We start from the raw sequence: 19659 nt of genomic DNA on the forward strand, positions 1-19659 counted from the left end.
TCCTCCCTTTCTTATTTCCCCATCCATCCCTTTCTATCTTCTTCATTCCTTCCTTCCACCCTTCTTTCCTTCCTCCTTCCATGCCTCTCTCCCTTGCTTCCCAGGTAGGGTTAAATATTGCTTTCTTCATGAAATTTCCCTGATCCTTAAAGTTAAAGTAATATCTCCCTCTTGAAATTTCTCATAGCCCCTTTCCCTGGACCTTCCTTTGTCCCTCTCACATCTTATTTTGTAGCATACTTATTTATATAGCTGTTTTATCCCTCTTGTTGGATTACAAGATCCTTGAGGACAGAAACTGTCATTTTTCATTTATGTATCCTTCATGCTTATCTAGCACAGAGCTTGGCACAGAATAGACTCTTAATGGGTGCTGATAGAATCGCATTGTTGAATTGAACAAAGGAAATAAATAACCCATTGCCCTTTCTTCCAGGCTCTAGGTTTTATTTCAACAATAACAACATCTAGCTTATTAATAAAAGTCATCCTACAGAAAGTAACTGAATTAGACTAAGAAAGTCAGACCCCAAACATCTTTCAAGCAGGGAGTGTTTGGTTTCATATTGACAACAGAGAAAATCTATTTTACTAGACTGGAGGTAAGAGATTAATGGATTCGTTGGGGGTTTGGAAGGAAAATCTAGGAAAAGCAGAGCAAGCTGTAAAGGTTAGTTTAATGATGAGAACTCTCATGATCCAAGATCATTAAAACCTTTGCTGCATATTCCCAACATATTTGTTTGTTGTTTTAGTGCTTGCTATAACCAGAAGGAAAATTCAGAAGAAGCCAATCTGTACAGAGGACAGCCAATTAAAAATTCTGGACAAAGCAGAGGAATATTGAACTAGGTAAAAAACCTTTGGGTGATAAAAATTTCCATTTAAAAATGTTTTTATTTTGCAACTCAACAAATGTCAAATAAAATGAGCATCTGTATATACATAGTACAAGAGAAAAAAGAGGAGTGTATATTCATGAAACTTCATCTCTCTTTATACAGCTTGCTTTTCTTTTAAAAGCTATAATAATTTTGACCTATTAAAAAATAAAGTGCAATCTTTGGTGCAGTGGAAAGAATGTTGGATTTCAAGTTGTGGCTTGCTTCCTATGTGATCTTGGGCAAATTGCTTAACCTCTCTGGGCCTGAGGCATTTAATTTGTAAAATTAGTCCATTTGCAAATTACCTACAAAGCTCCAAAATTTTAGACTTGTAATTTTTCTGTTTTTGTGACTAGAGAACACTTGGCTGATTTAAGAGATAGTAGTCTGGCCTTCTAGATTTTATATTATTTAGTTGTTTCAGTTTTGCTCAACTCTATGTGATCCCATTTGGGGTTTTCTTGGCAAAGATATTGGAGTGGTTTGCCATTTTCTTCTCCAGCTCTTTTTACAAGTGAGGAACTGAGGGAAATAGGGTTCAATGACTTGCCCAGTGTCACACAGTTAATAAGGGACTGAAGTCATATTTCAATGGCCTTTTAGCCACTGTACCACCTTGCTGCTTTATGAGCTGCTGGATAGTAGGAATAAAATACAAACATCACTTCATGTGATATCACTGTGTGAGGCCAGATTTCAATGACACTCTATTAACTTTATCACCTACCTGCTCCATGAGCTGCTGGATAATAAGAATAAAATATACATATCACTTAACTTGGTATCACTGGGTCCAAATGCTATCTTGTTAGAGTGATCACAGTTTAGTGAAGTTGAAAGTGTGTAAGATCTTTGCACAAACAAAACCAATGCAACCAAGATTAAAAGGCAAACAACAGAAAGAGGGGATTATTATAGGAAGTATCTTTGAAAAAGGTCTCATTTCTCAAAAAAAATAGAGAACTGAATCAAATTTATAAGAATACAAAGTATTCTCCAATTGAGAAATAGTTAACAGATATGTAGAGATAATTCTTAGATGAAGAAATTAAAATTTTATCTTTAAGCATGTGAAAAGCTTTCAATTAATTAATCACAATTAATTAATAAATTAAAACAACTCTGAAGTACCATCTCACACCTCTAAGACTGACTAGTATGATCAAAAAAGGAAAATGATAAATGTTGGAAGGAATGTGGAAAAACCAGGATACTAATGCACTGTTGGTATGTGAACTGATACAACCATTATGGAGTGAAGTTTGGAACCATGCCCAAAAGGCCACAAAACTGTGAGTCCTTTGACTCAACAATGCCACTACTGGGTCTGAATCCCAAAAGGATCAAAGATAGGGGGAAATAGCCTACTTGTACAATAATATTTGTCGTAGCTATTTTTGTGGTGGCAAAAAACTAGAAACTGAAGGAATGCCCACCAATTGAGAAATATCTGAACAAGTTGTGGTACATGATTGTAATAGAATACTGTTGTGCCATAAGAAATGGCAAACAATATGATCACAAAAAAGCCTAGAAAGACTTATATGAAGTGATTGAAAGTGAAGCAAGCAGAACAAGGATAATGTTGTACATAGTAACAGTAGGTTGATCGAATGTGAATGGCTTTATCATTATCAGCAATTCAAGAATTCAGTTCAGGACAACTCCAAGGGACTAATGATGGAAAAGTCAATGCACTGCAATAAAAGGAACTGACAGAGTCTAAATGCAGATTGAAGCATACCATTCTTCATTTTATTTTCTCCATGAATTTTTCTCTAGCATGAGCAATATGTGTCTTGTTTCAAAAAATGATAGATATATACTGTATAATAAATGTTATTTATTATAAATTATATTATTTTATTATAAATTATTATTATAAAATAAACATTACAACTTATATTCCCTATTGCCTTAGGAAGGAGAGAGATGAAGGAGGGAAAGAGAGAACATAGATCACAAAATGTCAGAAAATTATAATGTAAGATTGTATCAAGATGTAATCTGGAAAAAATTAATCAAAAACATTTTTTAAGAAAAGAAAATGTGTAAGATCTTCAGTCAGGAAGATATGAGCTTAAATCCTATCTCACACATTTATTAGCTGGGTGTGGCTCTGGGGAAGTCATTTAACCTCTTCACTTTCCCATTCATAAAGTGGGGATAATAATAGCACCTAGCTCCCAGGTGGTTATGAGGATTAAATGAGAAAATAATAAAGTTTTTAGCACAATGTCTGACACGAAGTAAGCACTATCTATCTATCTATCTATCTATCTATCTATCTATCTATCTATCTATCTGTTAGCTGACATCATCATCACCATCATTTTCATTTTCATTAGTGTTATTATCATTATGATTACTAATCATTTTTTCTCTCTAAAGTGAAAAGATTGAACCAGATGGCTTTTAACCCTCTTTTAGTTCTAAAATCACAATCCTGTGCTCCTCCATCCCTGATCCATACTCATTGAAGGAAATGAGGAAGGGGAAAGGATCATGTTGTCCTTACCACTGCATCGCTGTCATAGAGCTCCACCACAACTAGGGGTGGGGATTCAGCCACTTCCTTTTGGTCCCCATAAAGTGAGATGTTGTTGAACAGTAGCATCTGGTTCCAGGTAGGGGATAGTGTCTGGGATATAACCTGCAGGGCAAAGAGAACAGAACTGATTAGGCTCCAGTCCCAACAACAACCACAACTCCAGAACGTTGCCCTATCTTTTCATCCTAAACAAATAATATGTGGGCTTGGAGTCATAAAACTGAAGTTTGAGTCTCAATTCTAAGAGACCATGAACAAGTTCAAATCCCACTTCTATGGGATCTTGAACCTTAATAAAGTCATCTCTAAAGTGGGAATTGGAATCACAGGAACAAATGCTTAGAGGTCACCTTCCACAGGAATCCCATCTATAATGTCCTAAACAAGCAGTTCTGTCTTATAGAGTTGTTGTGAGGATGCAAAGTTTAAAATAATGTATAGGGTGGCTTTCTTAGAGCACTTCAGGGTCAGTCATGTGAAAGAGGGTTTATATTGGTTCTATTTGGCCTTAGAGGGCAGGACTAGAAGCAAAGGGTGGGAGTTTCAGAAAATTAAATTTTCAGCTTCCTAAAAATTAACACTGTTCCACAGTGGAATGTCTTTCTTTGAGAAGTTATGAGTAATCCGTCACTGGAGATCTTCAACCTGCTTCTCCTTGGATACTTTTCACTATGGAGAACTAACTACCTACTAAGGCATCCTATTCCATTTTCAAATTGTTTTATAGGTATTTGTATATGGAGTTAAACTCTCCATATTACTCTTGGGAGACTGTGAGACATATGTGTTGAACAATTCGCTGACCATGATTAAGAACCAAGGACCAAGGACTTCTTTAAAGAGTTTGATCTTTGTCATAGCAAAATTTGTTTGATTGAAAAATGGATCCAGAGCATGCTAAATCTTACAAAATGAATATGAAAGAGATCTTGCCCTAATGCCCCTCCACAGAACTCCTTTCCCACTTTGGGGTCTCTCTTCTCTCCCATCTCCTGGTTTCTTCAGTTGATTGAGCCTTGCCTACTCTATTTTGATTCTCTATCATGGCCTTCCCAAGAAGTGCTTTTCCAAGGTATTTACTTGGATACCTTAATCCAGCAAAAAAAAAAAAAAAGACTAAGAATTTCAGGTACTGTAGAAGTTAGAGGTAGGGCTGGTAGTTGGGGACTGGGTGGGTATATGGCTGTATCTATAATATAATATGCCAGATGTAGTCTGATCAGGATAGAGCAGAGTATGACAATTACTTTATTCCTGGAAACTACATTCCTCTTAAGGCCACCTAGACTAGCTTTTTGGATCTGCTCTTCCAACTTATTGACTCATATTGAGCTTACAACTAGCTTCACAAAGCCCCAAATCTCTCTCTCTTAATTAAAAAAGCCCTTACCTTGTGTCTTAGTAGGTATTGCTTCCAAAGCAGAAGAGCAGTAAGATTAGTCATTTGGAGTTAAGTGACTTCCCCAGGCACACAACTAGGAAATGTCAGAAGCCCTATTTGAATCTAGGACCTCCTGTCCCCAGGCCTGGTGTTTTATCCACTGAGTCACCTAGTTGGCCTTACCCCATATCTCCTTCAAAATAAAGAAGGAAGGAAGGAAGGAAGAAGGGATGGAGAGAGGGAAGGAGGAAAGAAAGGAAGGAGGAAAGATGAGAAGAAAGGAATTAAGGAAGGAAAGAGAGACAGATGGAGGGAGGGAAAGAAGAAAGGAAGGAAGAAGGGAGGGATAAATGGAGGAAGGGAAATAAGCATTTATTAAATCAGGCACTGTGCTAGGCACTTCACAAATATTATCTAATTTGAACCTCACAACAACTCTGGATTGAATCTTACAACTATTATGACTTTACAGTTGAGAGATCTAAGGCAAATAGACCTACCCAGTCTGAGATTGGATTTGAACTTGGGTCTTCCTTGCTCCAGGTCCAGCACTCTATCCACTAAAACATCTGGATGAGAATAGATAGTGTGCCAACTGCCAACCCTGAGAAACTAAGGTTCTTTGAGTATTAGATAAATATTCCAGTTGAGGCACAAGAGGTATCATTAGCATGTGTTGTCTCACCCAAGTAGGGTGGAGAGAAGCCTTTGGCCAAGAAAGGCCTGAATCACTTTTCCTTCCCTTTTCATTGTACACTCACTCTGTTCTCTGCTTGTGCTCCCAGTGGATAGATCCAAAGGACAAACTCAGGACTGCTATAGCTAAATTTGGGAGTAGTTGTTTCTCTAAACAAATCTGCCATTGCCCAAGCCCTTAAAGCTTCCTAACAGTCCTGTCTCTCAGATTTTGACTATCCAAACTTCTGAACCTCCAGAGACCCAGACGGAGCATCCCAAATTTAAAGCTTTCAGCCCAGTTTTCTCCAGTTGGGATACTGAATCATCCTATGGTCATGAGATGGCATTTTTATAGCTTTTCTTTATGTGAGTCATAAAAATATTGTACTTATCACATTTCTTCTTCTATGGTTTTATTCCATTTTATGTTTTAGACAGAATGAGGTTTAAAATAATTTGTGAAGATCATGAACTTCTCCTGACAGATTCTGGAATCAGTGCAAATAACTTCAGTCATTTTCCTTAATAAAATGCCACAAATGGATGATTACTTGCTCTCAGTACCCCTCCCACCTAAATCTCAACATAAGTGATTTACACTATCAAGAATTTCATGCTTTCAGTAGAAATGAGTTTCCTTTCCCTGATCACTAGACACACACTATTCTCATGTAATTTATATTTTTTGTACTGTTTTCAGGCACTGAAAATATTCCACCAGCCTCTGGGGCACTTCAGGCTTTGAAGCCCATTCAATTCAAATTGCCCAAAACTTATTTGGTATGTTCTATGAATAAAAGGCCCTGGGATAGGGAAATAGAGATAAATCAGACAGGGTCATTCATGTGACAAACTCACTGTTTGGAATTCATACTGCTGATAAAAGAAAGTTTCCTTTATTTTCAAATAATAACAAGACTCTCCATCAAGTCCCAAGTTGCCATTCAGGCCAAATGTTTAGTTGATTCCACTAATGACTGGGTTTCAGTTGTGGTTTTCAGCACATCCTGGTCTCCTGTTCATCCTGGGACACGCCAGGGACCACTGTGAACTACTCATAAGAAAATGCAAAGATCTGAGTAAAAGAAGGAGCATTAGGTTTAGTATGAGAGGACTCAAGTTCAAACCCCAGCTCTGTATTGTGTGATCTTGGGCAAGTCACTTAAGTTCTTTGGGCCTCAGTTTCCACAACTGTAAGATGAGGATGTTAAATCAAATGTCCCTGAAGCCTCATTCACTTAAAAATCCTATAAACCAAGGAATCTGATATTGCCCTTGGAGAAGTTGAGTCTATCCAGATCCGAGACAGTATTGGACTGCCACGAAGGGTAACTACGCATTTTTGTGGAGGCTAACAGGTCAGATGCACCTTTTGCCTTTGGGTAAATGAGGATTCAGTCAGCCCAATAGGTATAATGAGTATCATGGTTTTTGCCTTCTCAATGAGTGGAGGGAATGGAGGAAGGGACAGAATTTGGAACTGAAAGTAAATTTAAAAAAAATTAAATGCTTACTTACTGATTATCAAGTATTTCCCAGATAGAATACAAACTCTTTGAGGGAAGGGACTGTTTCATTTTTGCTTTTGTCATCTTTAGTGCCTTGCACATAGTAGGTGCTTAATCAATGCTTGTTAATTGATTAGTTGAACTTTTGACTACAGCTCACCATTCCTTTGGTAGGATATTGATATGTTTTAGGAAATCTAAAGATAATTTATATTATTGCCAAAGGCTATCCCTTCTAAATCACCAGTTAGACAGTTAAGGAAATGCTATTCCTTTCTGTTGCACAATAGCATTAATATGAGGGGAAGAGGCCTCAGAAAGATGAAAATTCTTAGCATGAGCCACTAAGAAAAGTGATATGTCCTCTTGATCAAGTAAGTATTCCACGGAAAAGATAATTTGCAGTGATTAAGGAGAACTTTGACCCACATTTTATATGCTAAACACTTTCTGGAGGAATTTTAGATAACGTCATTCTACAGATGAGGAACCCAAGAATCAAATGTCCCAGGTCACCCAGGTGGTAAGTGGCAGTGCCAGGATATGAACCCAGTTCCTCTGAGCCCAAATTCAGACCTCTTTGCAGCATGTCAGGCCAAAGACAGAATCTTTAAGTCATGAATTTTATGAAGAGAGAGATTGTGGTCTCCTATTCATCTTATTTTTCCCTCTTTTAAAAATGTTTACTTGGTTCCAATATTCCACCCCCAATATGGTCCTTTTGTAAGAAGTAAGAAGTAACACGTTAAGCAAAACAAACTGCTATAGTAACTATGTTCAACTGTGCATATGACAGTATTTTTTATTCATCTTTGTGTGCCTCAGCACCTATGACATATTTGTACATAGTGATGGATACTTAATAATTCTATTTTTTTCAAAATCTTATTTCCAGTTCTAAATTATATTCCTGCCTCCATCTCCTTCTTCATCTACCAAGAAATATTGAATGAATGGAAATAATAATAATAACTAGTAATCATATAGCATTTTAAGGTAGTTACCTTCCCAGGTTGTTTCTAGGATCAAATGATTATATACATAAATGCTTTGAAAACTTCATAGCACTATATAAGTGTCAATTATTATTATTCAGTCATGGAACCATTTTCCCCATGGCTCCTTCCTACTTACCTTTGTGGTCTGACAATGTGATAGAAAGGTGACTTTGGCAAAGGGATCAGAGAGTCCAGTGCTATCTGCAGCTCTGAGTCCCCTGGCCTGGTACATGTGTGCTCTTAACTGGAAGATGTGCTGGGCTGTGAATAAATCAGGAAAAAGTCATCAGTTATATGGAAGAGACAGAAAGGAAAAGAGAGACAATATACCCAATCATCAAATGTCTTCTAGATTATACAAGATATTTAACGATATATGTGTGTGCATGGATCTATATGAAGATATCTTCAAAAACAAGATACATAAGGATAAATATATAAGTGTATAGAGATATAGATATATCTTTAAGAGCTGAATATATAAGGATATAGATATCTATATCCTTAAGAACTAGATATCTATGGATGCATATATGTGTATGTATATTTGAACAATCATTAATATGAAGAGGAAAGGCCTCAGAAAGATGCAAATTCTTAGCTTAGCATTAGCAGCTAAGAAAGGGGACATCTTCTTGCATCATGAAAACGTAATCAGGTAAATATCCCATAGAAAAGATAATTTGTACTGATTGAAGAAAACTTTGTGCCACTATATGTTTCTCTCTCACACACTCACATACTCTCTCTTTCTTTCTCTCTCTCTCCCTCCCTCTCTCTTTCTCTCCCTCTCTCTTTATTTCTCTCCCTCTCTCTCTTTCTCTCTCTCCCTCCCTCTCTCTTTCTCTCTTTCTCTCTCTATTTCTCTCCCTCTCTCTCTTTCTCTCTCCCTCTCTCTTTCTCTCTCTCTCTCTTTCTCTCTCTCTCCCTCTCTCTCTTTCTCTCTCCCTCTCTCTTTCTCTCTCTCTCCCTCCCTCTCTCTTTCTCTCTCTATTTCTCTCCCTCTCTCTCTCTCTCTCTCTCTCTCTCTCTCTCTCTCTCTCTCTCTCTCTCTCTCTCTCTCTCTCTCTCTCTATTTCTCTGTGTTACAGAGATAGGAAATCTTGATAGGAAATCCTATCAAGACCAAAGGAGTGCCTCTCAGCCCAGTCCTGTAACCACAGACCGAGGTGTGAGTGAGCCCTTCTCTCTCTCTCTCTCTCTCTCTCTCTCTCTCTCTCTCTCTCTCTCTGTGTGTGTGTGTGTGTGTGTGTGTGTTACACACACACACACACCTTTAAGAGTAGATTGCACTTCATAAATACTCCTTGAATAATTCTCTCACATGTTTTCACTGGTCTTTGGGTAGGAGTTGGTTCTGTGTTCACAAAAACTGGTTTTATATTGGGGCAGACCATGAGTCCCATTGTACTACCTGGAGATTGGTGTGAAGTCCCTAAGAACATGGTCTCTATACAAATACCTAATCTACTCAGTTTTATGATGAGTATTATGAGTATTCAAAGCATTGCAGAAAGTCATAAGAAAAGAAAAGACAAATTTTATATGTCTCATTGTCACTAGTATTTTGGAAGCTACTTAATGGTAGGGATCATGTCTGTTTCTGGGACCTACTTTTTTTCCCTCTACACTCTCACTTGGTGACCTTATCAGTTCCCATAGATTCAAGTATCACCTGCATGAATGTGACTCAGATGCTAAAAATCTACTTCTAGTCTTTCTCCTAAAACACCAGGGCCATATATTTTGAACTGGATGTCCTTAGGCATCTTGCACTCAATATGTCCAAAACAGAAAATATTATCTTGTCCCCTCCACATCCTCTTTTATACTTGTCTGTTTTTATGGAGGGCACTACTCATCAAAACTTTGGTCATCTTCAACTCCTCACTCTCATTTATTTCATGTGTTGCCAAGTCTTGTCATTTCTACCTTCACAACACCTCTCTTATACATTTAATTCTCTTCACTCATATGACCACCACTCTAGTTCACAGTCTCATCACCTCTCTTCTACTGCAATAGCTTTCTAATCAGCACACAGGAGGCATTTAATAAATGCTTCTTGATTACTTCTTGATTATTTATCCATCTTTTTATTGATACCATATATCAACATTGCACTTCATAACTGCTTCATAATGACAATTTATTGAAAGAACATTTCAATATTTCCAAAGATTCTTGATTCCATTGGTGTTTTTCCTCCATTATCACATAACTCATCCCTTCTATATCTTAAGAGAAAGTTCTATGAGTTGCTGTATCCATGGTGGCTGACTTTGTGATGAGCCTCATTTTGCTTAGCTAAATTGGTCCTTGGAGGACAGACAATCTATGAATTAGTCCATACTATAAACTCTTCTCCTTTGTTAGAACCTTCCACAACTGGTGCTCTGAGAACCCAGGATTAACTGCACTCATTATACATATATATTATATATTATATATATATATTAGAGGCATATAAAGGCCACTAGAGGAGTCCTTTAACAATAGCTATTGAATGGATAAACAAGTTGATTTTCCTATTTTAATATTTAGAAGATGTAAAAGCAAATTAATCAAAAGCATCTCTGGATTTTAGTTGTACAGTTTAAAGACAGACTGGAGTTTCTTTTTTTCCTATTATTATATTTTTGTTTTGTTAAATATTTCTCAATTACATTTTAAAGTCTTTAACATTCTTTTAAAAGCATTTTGAATTCCTCATTCTCTCCCTCTATCCCCATACACCCATTAAGAAATCAAACAACACAATATCAATTATACAAGTGAAGTCATGCAAAACATTTCCATTTGAGCCATGTTGCACAAAACCCCACAAGAAAACACAAGAAAAATAGAGTGAAAAAGTATGCTTCAATGTGTACTCAGAGCTCATCTCTGGAGGAAAATAGCACTTTTCACCATGAGTCCCTTGGAACTGAAGAAGTTTAAATCTAGCTTTAGATATTTTTTTCGTCATGTGGACCTGGAAAAGTCACTTATCATCTTTCAGTCAGTTTCCTCATCTATAAAATAGAAACAGCAGCACCAGCTTCCATTGTGGGCTGCCTTCCCTAAATGATAAATTACTTCTTTTTTCCACTGAAACCCAAGATCAACCAAGGCAAGAACAGAGAAGCTAAGCAACACAGGAAGTCTAATATTTTTTTTTTCAGTAGTCCTCAAGTCTCCTCAACAGCTGACTTTATCAAAGGCAGCATAACTTTCAGTGGGCAGAAGACAAGATGGCAGCCACTCCCTGGCAAGCTTGCATTCTAAAAGTATCTGGAGTGTCATTCAGAATGCTAGGAGAAAGGTTTGATTCAAATATGTCTTAAACCTCTGGAAATAGCCCACAGCCGAGTAAAGTCTTATGTGAAGTATTTCAGCTTTTTGGTCAGTCAGGGCTTGTAGTAGAAGCCAATCTGAGGACCGGACAAGGAGAGATTGTGGGCCTCCAAAGTTGCCAATTTTAGTCAGATCATTACAAGAAAATATAAACTATTTCTATATATACAACCCACAGCCTGAGTATTGCAGTATTAGGGCATTTGCTTCATTTTCCATTCAGTATGCTCTGATCATGCATGCATTCACTTTTCATTACAAATCATCCTTTCCTTAAAATGGAAACTCAAGCTGTGTGCTGTGCTAGGAAAGAAATTCAAATAGTTTTTTCTCCTATTAACATAAAAGTAGATTTTTTTTTCAGCATATGTTTTTGTTACCATTTATCTTTATTTTAAAATATATAACATAATATGAAACATAACAAATTTAACATAACAAATTCTAGTAAAATTTTTCCCGTTAGGCCATTGTGATGAGGAGTTCAGTAGGGGTGGGGGGGACAATATTAAGAAATGAAAAGTAAATGCTTCCATCAAAAGTATGTGATCACCATGTGCTAATGCCCATATAGTTAAAGGGGTCTCAGAAGCCCATTTAGGGTGTTGTAAGGACTTTTCACCAGTGACTCTCTTACCCTGGTAGGTCAGACTGGCAGGGGGGTGACTGGTACCACTGGCTTTGGTTGGTATCTCAGCTTCATATCCTATAGGCAAGTTGTCCAAAATGGCATCGGAGTACTTGGCAGAGCCTAGCCAAAGGTATACATCCACCTTTCCTTGCACAGTCCAACCTGCCACACGTCTTCCTGGAAGCTGTGGAAATATCACCAAAGACCACTCTGTTAATGAAAACCTACTATTGGTGCAAAACTGGGGATGGTGTGCTACTTGGGAATCATTCCATCCACTGAATGGAGAACCCATATGTCTTATGAGTTGCAAAGTGAAAGCGGTCTTGATTTGAAAGAAAGGAAGTTCTGGTAAATTTGATTGTGAGATCCTTAAGGGCAAAGGACTATCTTAAGTTTCCAATGCCCTAGGCAACTGTCTAAGAATATGTAACATTGAAAAGTAACTGTGAATGTCTAAGCTATTCTAAGTAATACGATCATTTATATCAACTACAAAGGATTTCTAAAGGGAAATGCTATCTATCTCTAGAGAAAGAACTGGTATATGGAAGTCTGTATTATATAATTCCACATAAATATCTGCATCAAATGTTGGCCTTCCAAATGCAGGGTGGTATGGGAAAGAGGGAGACAAATTGGAACTCAAAATGTAACAGAATGAATAAACAAATGAATTTCTAATAATAAGAATACAAGTGGGACAGCTAGGTGACTAAGTGGATAGACAGTCAGGTCTGGAGATGAGAGGTCCTGGGTTCTAAACTGTGACCACAAAAATATGGTTTTCAAGACTGTGACTGTGAATTGCCAAAACTGTAAAGATAATTTTGGTGTCTTGATTTTAATAAAAAATAAGTGGTCGCCATGGGGAAAATTCCCAAATATGAAAATACCCAAGTCAGCTGGGTTTTATGGATATTTTAATTAATACAAATGAAGGAATTAAGGGAAGGTAGAGAGACAGAGTAAGAGGAAATAGTAGGAAGAGCCTATGCCAAATGGCCTAAGCCTGAGCCTTAAGAGAGACTAGTCAGTCTTTAATCATTCACCACAAGATTTGTCCCAAGCAAAACTCCAGTCCTTCACTGAAATCCTCAACTCCTGAACTGAGTTTCAGAGACCCACCTCCTCCAACTAACTCCAAACTCCAACTCCCAAGGTGAACTCCAACTCTGAACTACGAACTCCAACTAAAAAACTCTACCTTGAGCTTCTTCCTTTTAAAGAAAATTTTCTCTAGTGTTACCTCCCCTAAATTTTCCCATCTACCAATCACAGTAGATGTTTTCCCCAGGACTGATCATTCTTAGTTTACATCTTCTTTTTTTATCACCTTCTCTGGGTAGACTAAAACTTCACACCTCTTTTGTTAAGCTTGCCTTTTGTAAGTTGCTTGACCTTTTAGTGATTAATTTAACCTTTATAGGTACTTAGCACCCTTTTGTATTAGATATAAAAATAGACCTAGCTTAAGGTTCTAGCTTTACTATAAGTATGAGTTAGGGAATTTTTCATTTTTCCGTCATGAGTTTACAACTTTATCTTCCCCTAAGGTATTGTCTGAGCAGGGTGGAGTAATTTTAAAGTTCCCAATACATTCCTGATCAAGTACCTCCATTGTTTAAATGGGGAATAGCTTAACCAAATCTTCTAAGGTAGAGTCTGAGCAGTTTTTAAGATTCACAAATCTGGACTTAAACACTTCCTTGCTGGTAACTTGGGCAAATCATTTAATCCCAATTGCCTAGTTCTTTCTGCTCTTCTGCATCAGAATTGATACTTAGTATTGATTCTAAGGCAGAAGGTAAGAGTTAAAAAAAAAATAAAATTTCAGAAGAGCTGCTTATCTACATCAGTGAAAGGAGTCTCCACATAAGGGAATTTCTTACTCCAATGAAATGGAAAGTTTAATACCACCTCCCTCTCCTACCCCTTGTACTAGCAGGGAATCAGGAACCAATGTTTTGACAGGTAACTGAGAGAGAGGGAACAGATAAAGAGTAACACCAATTCTCCCTCCCCAGGCAGAGCTGTCTGGAAAATGGAGTCAGGTCTAACTAAAGCTGAAGGGTAAGAGAAAATCCCTTTCAATCTCTTTCTTCTTTGGTTGATTGTATCTATGATACCCCTTTTAGTACATTTAAGATGTCTGAGTTCTCAGTAAGTTGAATATAGCTATTTATTAGATAAGGGGTTGGGTATAATAAATTAGGAAAAAGGAAACAGTAAGTCCATGAGCAAACTTCCTCCTTTAGTTTTCTTCAGGGGTTTGAGGCTCAAGTCTAGGGACTAAATTCCAGATGATCTTAATATCTTTGTAGGTTCAAGATGATGGTATTTCTTGGCATAGAGATATAGCTTTGAAGATGTCTTCTAAAGAATAGGCTACTGCCTTCCCCAAAGGGAAACAAGTCTCTATCCAACCACTGTAATACAGATGAATAGTCTCAACAAGGGATTTGAAGCTAAGTAGGCTCAGTCAGGATTTTGCTCCTTCCCTCTTCAATTCAAAAAGGGAAAAGCCAACAAACTCTAACTGCTCCACTCCTTTTCTTATCTGGATGTTCCATTCCCATCCCCTGTTGGCAGCCAGAGTTCTAACTCATTTTTTCATGAGATGAACTTGAAAATCCAGTCCTTGCATTCACTTCAGCATTTCTCTCTTCCACACCCTCAAAAATATAACAGAAATGGCATTTTATCATGCATGTTAATTTCTTGTATCACGTTTGATTTACTCATTTCTTAGAACAAATTAAAATTATGGGATTTCAAATTCCATATCATAGTGGCTTCTAGGTTTTGTTTCCCTTCAGAATGAGGGAAGAATGCAGGAAACTTGAGTTAGGGAAATGTAGTAACATTTGAATCACTCCAGATTCTATTAAATTTTGTAAAGTGTTTAGCCAAATCTTGGATTTGCATCTTAATGGAAGCACTAAGTGGTCAGCAAATGTGGTACTGTCACAGAGATAAGCCAAACTCAGAGTTAAGGGCTTTCTACTGAATGGAAGCAGTTGTTGTTCAGTCATTTCAGTCATGACTGACTCTTTGTGACCCTTTTTAGGATTTTCTTGGGAAAGACCCTGAAGTTGTTTGCTATTTCCTTTTTCAGATAATTTTACAGATGAGGAAACTGAGGCAAATGAGGTTAATTGACTTGCCCAGTTCACATAGATGCTATCTGAGGCCATATTATTTTTTTATTTTTAATTTAATTTTAGATTTTTTCCCATAATTACATGATTCATGTTGTCTCCCTCCCCTATTACCTCCCCCCTCCAGGAGTTGACAAAGAATTCCACTGTGAGATATATATACATATATATATCTCACAGTTGAATATATATATATATAATTCAAAATATATATTATATATATAATATATATGTATTCAAAACATATAATTCAAAACCTGTTTCCTTATTATTCATTTTAGTAATCTTTTAAAACCAAAACCCCAAATCATATACCCATATTGAAAAATGATAAATCATATGTTTTCTTCCAGATTTCTACTCCCACAGTTCTTTCTTTAGATGTGAATAGCTTTCTTTCTCATAAGTCCCTCAGAATTGTCCTAGATCTTTGCATTGCTATTAGTAGCAGTCAATTACATTTGATCATCCAACAATGTTTCACTTTCTGTGTACAGTGTTCTCCTGGTTCTGCTTATTTCACTCCACATCAGTTTATGAAGGTCTTTCCAGTTCTTATAGAAATCCATCAATTCATCATTCCTTATAGCATGATGGTATTCCATCACCATCATATACCACAGTTTGTTCAGCCATTCTCCAATCAAGGGACATTACTTCATTTTCCAATTTTTTGCTACCACACAAAGAATATCTAAAAATATTTTTGTTCAAACAGATCCTTTCCCATTTTTAAAAATCTCTTTGGGATACAAACTTAGTAGTAGTATTGCTGGATCAAAGGGTATGCATTCTTTTAAAGCTCTTTGGGCATAATTCCAAATTGCCTTTCAGAATGGTTGGATTAATTCACAACTCTACCAGCAGTGCATTAGTGTCCCAATTTTGCCACATCCCCTCCAACAGCTATTATTTTCCTTTACTGTCATATTGGCTGAAGCCATTTTGGAACTCAAGAAGATGAATCTTCTTTATTCCAGACCAGGCACTCTATCAATTTAACCATTTAGATGTCTCTAACAATTAGAGCTGTCCAAAAATGGAATGCACTGTCTGGCAGCTTCCTCAACAGAGGTCTTCAAGTAAAAACTGGTTGTTCACTTATTAGGTAGGATATCAGAAGATGGATTCAAATTCTGCCTTAGCCACTTAATCGTATGATCCCAAAATTATTTATCTTTTCTCAGTCTCAGTTTCCTCATTAGTAAAATGAGGATGATAATAGCAATACATGCTGGGTCTATAGTTTCTTCCATCCCCAACAACTTGATAAATGCTCCTGGAGAATGGGAATAACAATAGTACCTACTTCCAAAGGTTGTTGTAAGGATAAAATGAGATATTTATAAAATACTCTACAAACGTTAAAGTTACAGATATATAATGCTATTATTATTGTTATTATTGTTGCCATCATCATCTTCATCATCATATTGCTTTTCATTTTTTTTGGACTAACACATTTGATTAAAAATTTTTATTATATATTTGCTTTAAAATTTAAAAAATTAAATGTGATTTAAAATACAAATTTAGAAATGGAAAGGGTCTTAGAAATCATAGAATCCAACCCCTTCATTTTATAGATGAGAAAACTGAAGGTGATCATGGTTAAATGATTTCCAGGATTATTCAGTATGCAAGTATCTGAGGCAGGATTTGAACCCAGGTCTTTCCTCCATCAAGTCCAGGGCCCTATCCATTATATCATACTGCTTCTCAAAGCAAATACAATAGCCTCCATCCTGAGATTCTTTTACTACTATGTATCTTGTTAGCCCTGCTCTAACTACTTTTTGAATTTTTCCTTAAAAGCATTCAACAAGGGTCTTTTTCTAAGAGACACCCAAAGTTAGCCCAGCAAGAAAAGGAAAATGAAAAATAAGACCTCCTGAGTTACAGAGAAGTGGCCTGTGTGTGTATCTATCTATATGTATGCATGACACATATATGTATTATATAGATTATGTGCATGTATATTCATGTTTGCATATGTGTGCCTATGTATGTCTATGCCTATATGCTCATATGTGTGAATATGTCTAGGTGTATACACACATACATGTTATACATGTATGTGTGTGGGTACACATACTTATATAATGATATGCTTAGATATATGTATTATGTGATTTATATGCATGTGCATATATATGTCATGGGTGTGTTTGTACATGTATATCTGTGTATGGGTGCCTATGTGTATGTTCGTGCATGTATGTTACCCATATGTGCATTCATGCACATATATATACACATGCATCTATATATTTTCATCTGTGTCATATATTGTACAAAGGCGTACATTTATGTGCATGTGTGCATGTATATTGTATGTATGTGAATGTTTGTGTGCATGTATTTACATGTGGGCATTCTCTATTGTGCATGTGTATGTGCATATGTGCCTCTCAGGCAGGAGATTCCTGCGTGGCCACTGTGTCCACATCACTCTTTATTTGACAGGCTTTCATACAACCTAATTTTAAACAATCCCGAGAAGCATCCCAGTATTTGGGGTGGGGGGAGCAGGAGAGTGCCAATTTGGCTGTATTTTTAGCAAGGCTCCTTCTGAAACAGGGGGTTATTTTTAAAGCCATTAACTGCTCTCCCAGTATTCTGTCATTTGGCATGTTCAGAATAGTGCCTGGGACACAGCAGATTCTTGTTGATTGACTGACTACAAGCAAAAAGAGCCAGACAAGAAAGTAAGCTAGATAAGGGAACAAGTCTGAATCGGCAGAGGGGAAAACAGAGCAGCGCTGGGTGTGCTGTCGAGGATGGTACTTACTTTCAGAAAGTGAGTTTGAAGTTTCCCACAGTGTTTTCCCCTCTGCTCATTAGCAGGGGAATAGAGCAAGTCTTTGGATGAAATCCTCACATAGGCCACTCGTTTATTATTGCTGAGCATCCAAATGAAGACATCGGGGATCGTATGTTGTGGCTGTTGGGATGGAAAAAACATAGAGCTTTCTTTCACCACCAGGGGGGTTGTTGGATACCCTTACCAGAGATTCCTGCACTAGAGGAGCCAAATGGCTCAGTGTATGGATTCTTGTCCCAATCCTGCTACTAACTAGCTGGGCAGTCTTAAGTAATTCATCCTCCTTCTCTGAGCCTCAGTTTCCCCTTCTGCGAAACAAGGATGTTGGACTGGCTCATTTTTAATGTCCCTTCTCTCTATAAGGTACCTTTTCTTAAAAGTACCTTCTGATGAAGGCATGGATTTGAGATGTTTAATTCATTAAACCGGCAAGTCAAACAAGATGTACCTTCCCTAAGGTAAGAAAACGTTGGGAAATGGATTATAATTGCAATTAAATTCAGTGTGACAATTAGTCATTTAGGATAGGAAGTTAAGCACCTCAGACAAGTCATTTGTCTTTTTCTCACCCCAAGTTTTCCATCTATAGAATATAACCATCGTCTATTGGTTTTCTAGTCATCTTACACAATACTTCACTTGAATTTACTCATGATCAAATTAGTAATGAATATGGGGGAAATTTGGCATTCTGAAGCCATGGAATGTTCTCAAATGTTCATGGAATATTTTGGAAATCATTATTTAATTATTTAAACCAAAATACGAACAATAGAAGCAAGGAAAATGTAATCATTTATTTCTCGAGGATGGAGTTCAGGTAGCTCTCTAAGTGACACCATACCAGTACATTTCACAAATTGCTTTTTGAAGCACTGAAGAGTAGCTTTCCAAATGAGAGAGATGATGATTGCGGAGTATTTTAATTCCATTTTAGCTCATTATTCAGGAGGAGTTTGACTTGATTGCACAGACAATTAGACTTAGAAATCTATTTAATCTAAGCAGTGATGGATATTGCCCCCACCAAGTGGCCTGTTAAATGGAGCCTTGCTTGAAGTATTCAGTTATTTACCCCATGCATTCATTAAATGAAAGCACACAGGTTGCCATGACTTATTCTCTATCTTCAGCACTCAGTAGCAATGTTGCCCTTTGTGAATGCTACAATATACTTGACAGGTTGGTTTGGCACCATTTATCCAGGATACTTCTTAGAGGTAAAAGCTAAGCCACTGAGAGGGCAAGAAATTTCGAAAGAATGTGGGTTCAGTGGGTCACGGAACCACCAAAAGAACTCATAGTTCCAAACTTCTGAACCTGTAATGAAATCCCAGTCTGCCTCACTGCTCATTATATTACCCCAGGATAAGGAGCATGTGCAAAACAAACAGTGCTCAACAGTACAGCAATATAGTCTCAGCTCCCTACTCGGGCAAGAAAAATAAGAATCGATTGTGTTATAACAACCATCCAAAAGATGATGACTCATCAGATATGACCTTGGACTAAGACAGCCCATTAGAGCTGCTATCCCAAACTACATATAATGAGCTGCTCCTTAAGTGGGGAACTCCTTCCTAAATGTTTCATAGGAATTAAGTGGCTGAGTGGAAATGGGGTGCTACCCTCTGGAGGTTACCGGTGGTGGTGGGAAGGGAAGAGGCTCTAAGAGAACACTCAATACATCGTGTTTTAATGTTTTCT

At 37.2% G+C, this 19659-nt stretch overlaps 1 protein-coding gene across 1 annotated transcript in view; it reads right to left on the reverse strand.

Moving 5' to 3' along the window:
* The window catches only part of FER1L6 (fer-1 like family member 6), a 130939-nt gene that overhangs the window by 96901 nt on the left and 14379 nt on the right, over positions 1-19659 (reverse strand). The window contains exons 5-8 of the mRNA XM_007488294.3: positions 17920-18072; positions 11974-12151; positions 8137-8261; positions 3403-3537 (exon numbers count right to left, since the gene is read on the reverse strand). Of these exons, the coding sequence (XP_007488356.2) occupies positions 3403-3537; positions 8137-8261; positions 11974-12151; positions 17920-18072 (591 nt within the window). The remainder of the gene's footprint in view (positions 1-3402; positions 3538-8136; positions 8262-11973; positions 12152-17919; positions 18073-19659) is intronic.

Source organism: Monodelphis domestica, chromosome 3, assembly GCF_027887165.1.
Source record: "Monodelphis domestica isolate mMonDom1 chromosome 3, mMonDom1.pri, whole genome shotgun sequence".
In the NCBI taxonomy this organism is placed as follows: Eukaryota; Metazoa; Chordata; class Mammalia; order Didelphimorphia; family Didelphidae; genus Monodelphis; species Monodelphis domestica.